Source organism: Eucyclogobius newberryi, unplaced genomic scaffold (assembly GCF_026437365.1).
Source record: "Eucyclogobius newberryi isolate DKJ021-1_F unplaced genomic scaffold, fEucNew1.0.hap1 SCAF_8, whole genome shotgun sequence".
Classification (NCBI taxonomy): Eukaryota; Metazoa; Chordata; class Actinopteri; order Gobiiformes; family Gobiidae; genus Eucyclogobius; species Eucyclogobius newberryi.
The window spans coordinates 22740510-22744673 of record NW_027316500.1 but is presented as its reverse complement, the minus strand read 5'-3'; the positions used below and the strand labels follow the sequence as shown (position 1 = coordinate 22744673).

Below are 4164 nucleotides of genomic sequence, written 5' to 3'. Positions count from 1 at the left end.
CAGTTTTATGGAGCAAAAATCTGGAAATTCTTCCTGTAGATGTGAGACAGTTTACTATTTACTGATAGTGCTTTCTCAACTGGTCCATCTATATTCAGCCTCATGTATTTTAGCGTGTGTGTGTGTGTGTGTGTGTGTGTGTGTGTGTGTGTGTGCGGGGAAATTGTGGGGAAAGGTGGGTGACGTGGGGTTTATAATGGACTGTAAAGTATTGTGTGTTAAAGTTTTGTATGAAAAACATTTTATGAATAAAGTTTGAAGTTGTTTGATTAAATAAAGTTTTATATAGTTGAATGATTGATTACACTACACTAGTACTACAAGAGGCGATGAAATGTAATTTGAATGCAACATGGTGGGCAGGGCTACTTTCATTTTAGGTACATTTACATTGTACTTTATTATTTCTCTTTACACAGTTAACAAACCTTTAGCCAACCTGCTGTAATAAGTGAATAATGTTAAGACTTCACCTACAACCTGGTATAAATGAGTTCAGACCATACAAAATAATGAGTTGAAAACACACAAAATGCACAGACCAGTAATTGTATTTTATATGAGCTTTGTTTCAGACTTGTGAATGACTTACTTTATCTTTGGGGGCAGTCCTATAATTGTCCTGACGTGGTCCTCGAGGTGGGAGTCCCGCAGGGGTCCCGCAGAGGCCCCGCAGGGGTGCAGCAGAGAGCGGACCAGGGGGCGGAGACGTGAGAGCGTACCGTCCTGCACGAGCCAATCAGCTTTCAGATAAACACCACGTTGCGTCATTGTTATTGTGAAGCTGCTGCTGGCGACGGGGAGATTTCGCCACAGGTTCGCTCTATTTACGTCTTAACTGCGGAACAAAGAGAATCCCCACAGTTCCACACCGCGATGTCGCTTCTAAAGGACGGTTCATCCGACGAGGGTTTGCAAGGTAATGTTTTATGTTTAGTTATAGCAGCTAGCTTTTTGAACTGTGGCCTGAACTAACCACAAACACTGACCATATGAAACAACACACACTGGGATGACATGTAAATAGGCTACTCTATGTTTGTTGAAATCTAAATTAAACTTACGAACACCTTTTTGGATCAACCAATTATGAAGAACGATTAGTTTATTCTAGATTCAATGCACCTTTCAAGTAGCAGTGCGCTTGTTGATGCACCTGCACCATTGCTGCCCACTACTGTCCGGGATCTGCTATGAATCCAACTGGTTTATTTGATTTCAGGATCTTGGGTTGAGCTGCATTTCGGTGGCAGCAGTTCTCAATCGAGTAGTCTTCACGAGAGTCACGAACAAGTCCCAACCTACAGTCAGGAAGTGGACCTGGAGAGAATGTTGCAGGAGGCACAGCATGAGTCAGGAAGGAGCAGCTCCAGAGGAAGCTCACAATGTAACAGGTTTGTTCTGCTGTTTAGGCTCTGCTGTTGAGGACATTTTCTGTTACTGCTTTGAATAGAGTCGACAAAGAGCATTCCGGGTGTGTTTACAGAGCTAACAGGATATTAGGCAAGAATGTAATAATTTGGCCTTTTTTCAAAATTGTGCATTTCCTATTTATAGCCCACTCCGAGCCCAGACCCCTCTCCTGGTGTGGAGAGGCTCTGAAGGAAACAGCACACAGGTAGTGTTTCAATATTGCTTGAGTCAAGACATGACAATAATATCATCAAGCTTTTATCATTTATTAATTTTCATTTTTTTCAGTCGGATGAAGACTTACAAGAAAGAAGACAAGAAGTAGACAACCTGCTGAAAAAAAATGCTGACTGGACTTTGGATTGGTCCAGTCGACCAGAAAATAAGCCACCCAAGTATGTGCGCTGACATGGCTGTTTTAATAAGGCTGAGGTGTGCAGTATGACAAACAGAAAAGGAAATCCTGTTTCATTTTTGAACAGAGATCACAATTTTCAACTTTCATTTGCCATTCAATTATGGCACTATGTAATATTGAGGAGAATCATTGTAGAAAAATATTCAATTGTATTCATCTTTGAAAAAACAAGATGGTTCAACTTTTTCAATCTGCAAACCTGCTCTGAGAATTCAGACATGTCTCCTACTGCAGAGCTGCATAAGCCCTGCCCTCCAGCTGCGGCTTTCTGTTAAACTATTTATACTGTTAATTTTCCCTTAAAACTATTCTTCTTTGTTACCCTAACAGCCCTGTAATTGGCCATAACAATCCTATTGTTCACTGACCGCAGCTCCCCATCACCGATGTGTACCTGATTAGCATTTTACTGGTCTGTTTCCTATCCAAGGCTTCAAAACGCAGGTGGAAACATCCGGTAAATGGAACTTTAAACCACCATTTCTGTTTAAAAAAACATCCCCTTAACTCCTTTTTTGAACCAACCCTTCTCCCTGCTTAGAATCTTCCCCTCACTGTCTTCAAACGAATGGTTTGTGGCTTTTATAGAGCAGCAGGGAGAAGAGTCGGTTTGACAGAGGAGTTAAGGAGGTGATTTTGTAAAAACAGAAGCCTGTAAATCCAGGTCATGTGGTGTCCAGCCGTCAATGGGTACACTTTGTGCCAAACCAGGACGTTTGCGCTCCAATGAGTAGGCGTGGGCTCCATGGCCCTGGGCTCCCTGTATTATAATGAGGGAACACCCATACCAAAGTCATGAAAATCTGCCTGAGGATCAATAGATTCCAGGTTCAAACCTCAGAGGAGACAGTTGAAACTGGGTACTGAAATTAGTAAAGATATGTTTTCCCCAAATTACCTTTCTCTGGTTTTAAAAGTAAAGTTATTGTTTTGAAAATGTTTACACATTAAGAAGTAACTGAAACCATCTGCCGCTTCTGAGAGTTATTGTACACTTATACTTTGCTGTGATTGGTTACATTCACCTGTCAGTCACTCAGAGCATGGTCAAGGCTGGCTAAGGGGAGGAGTGGGTATGGAAAAGCGTATTAAGCATAAAATCACTGAATTACAATATCAACAAAATAGTGAGTCGTCATATTGCCCGGTCTTAATCTAGGCCAAAATCATTAACTCAACACTGTAGTTTTATGTCAACAGGAGGTACATGTTCAGTATTTGATTACTAGTGTATAATAATATAATTTGGGCTTTTCTATTTGCAATTCATAAGCGTAAGGCGTCTGTATCTGCAAAGAGGGCAATGTGACATTAATCAGCCCACCATTTATTATAATTTATTCACACCAATGAAAAATTAATGTGTCTCTCTGTAGGGAGTTCCTACTGAAGCACCCCAAGCGCACGACCTCTCTCAGCATCAGGAACACCAGTGTCATGAAGAAGGGAGGCATTCTCTCAGCTGACTTTCTGAAGCTGTTTCTGCCGTCATTAATCATTTCCCACATTCTGGCTGTTGGACTAGGGTAAGCAAAGTCACACCTAATGAACAATATGAATATGCTACGCCGCATGGAACCAAAAATAGCTAGATTTATTCTCATTTAGAAAACAAATCAACATGCATGTACTAACAGGTTTTCCTTGTGGTTAAGGATATACATTGGAAAGCGCCTTACTTCCCATAACATCTAGTTTGGTCTGCCTTAAAACTGGACTTTGTGAGGCTCCAGAGGAAAAAGAGGAGCTACACTGACCATCGGTTCCAAAGGAAAGCATGAAGCTACTCAGCATGATGACTGTTGCTACTTTTTATACTGATGTGTCTGGGCTGGATATAAATCAAATATATATTTTTATGAAGATTGTAAGAAACATTGTGAAAGGGATCATTAGTTGAGTGTGTTATTTTACAGTTGCTGATTGTTCTTTTAATGTACTGTGTATTAAGAACATTTATGGTCCTTATAATTGTTAACGTTCTATATAAAACAATAAAATATGCATTCTGTAAGCATTTAGTCGAATGACATGCAAATGAACACAATTAAAATTTTATTGAACTTTGGTCAAAATAATAAACAAGTGAATACATTGCCACCATGTTAGGAATCATTGGACAAGACAATGCATTATGTGTTTTAATTTCATCTGTATGTGTAGTCAACCTTCATTTCTGCATTCACAACTACAAATATCCACATTTGCAACATGTGGTCAAAATTTTAGTGAAATTCTTAATAAAATGAATGATCAATAAGGGCACATGTATGAGGCCTGTCTGAAATTTCTACCTATTAACATGATCTGGAGGCACAATAACTCTACGCTGT

At 39.9% G+C, this 4164-nt stretch overlaps 1 protein-coding gene across 1 annotated transcript; it reads left to right on the top strand.

Moving 5' to 3' along the window:
- The first annotated feature begins 749 nt into the window (after positions 1 to 749).
- Positions 750 to 3925, top strand: bnip4 (BCL2 interacting protein 4). Its single transcript, XM_072436654.1, has 6 exons — positions 750 to 919; positions 1223 to 1394; positions 1558 to 1618; positions 1702 to 1808; positions 3208 to 3357; positions 3487 to 3925. The coding sequence occupies exons 1-6, from the start codon at positions 877 to 879 to the stop codon at positions 3524 to 3526; spliced, it is 573 nt and encodes a 190-aa protein (XP_072292755.1). The 5' UTR covers positions 750 to 876; the 3' UTR covers positions 3527 to 3925.
- The last annotated feature ends 239 nt before the right edge of the window (positions 3926 to 4164 follow it).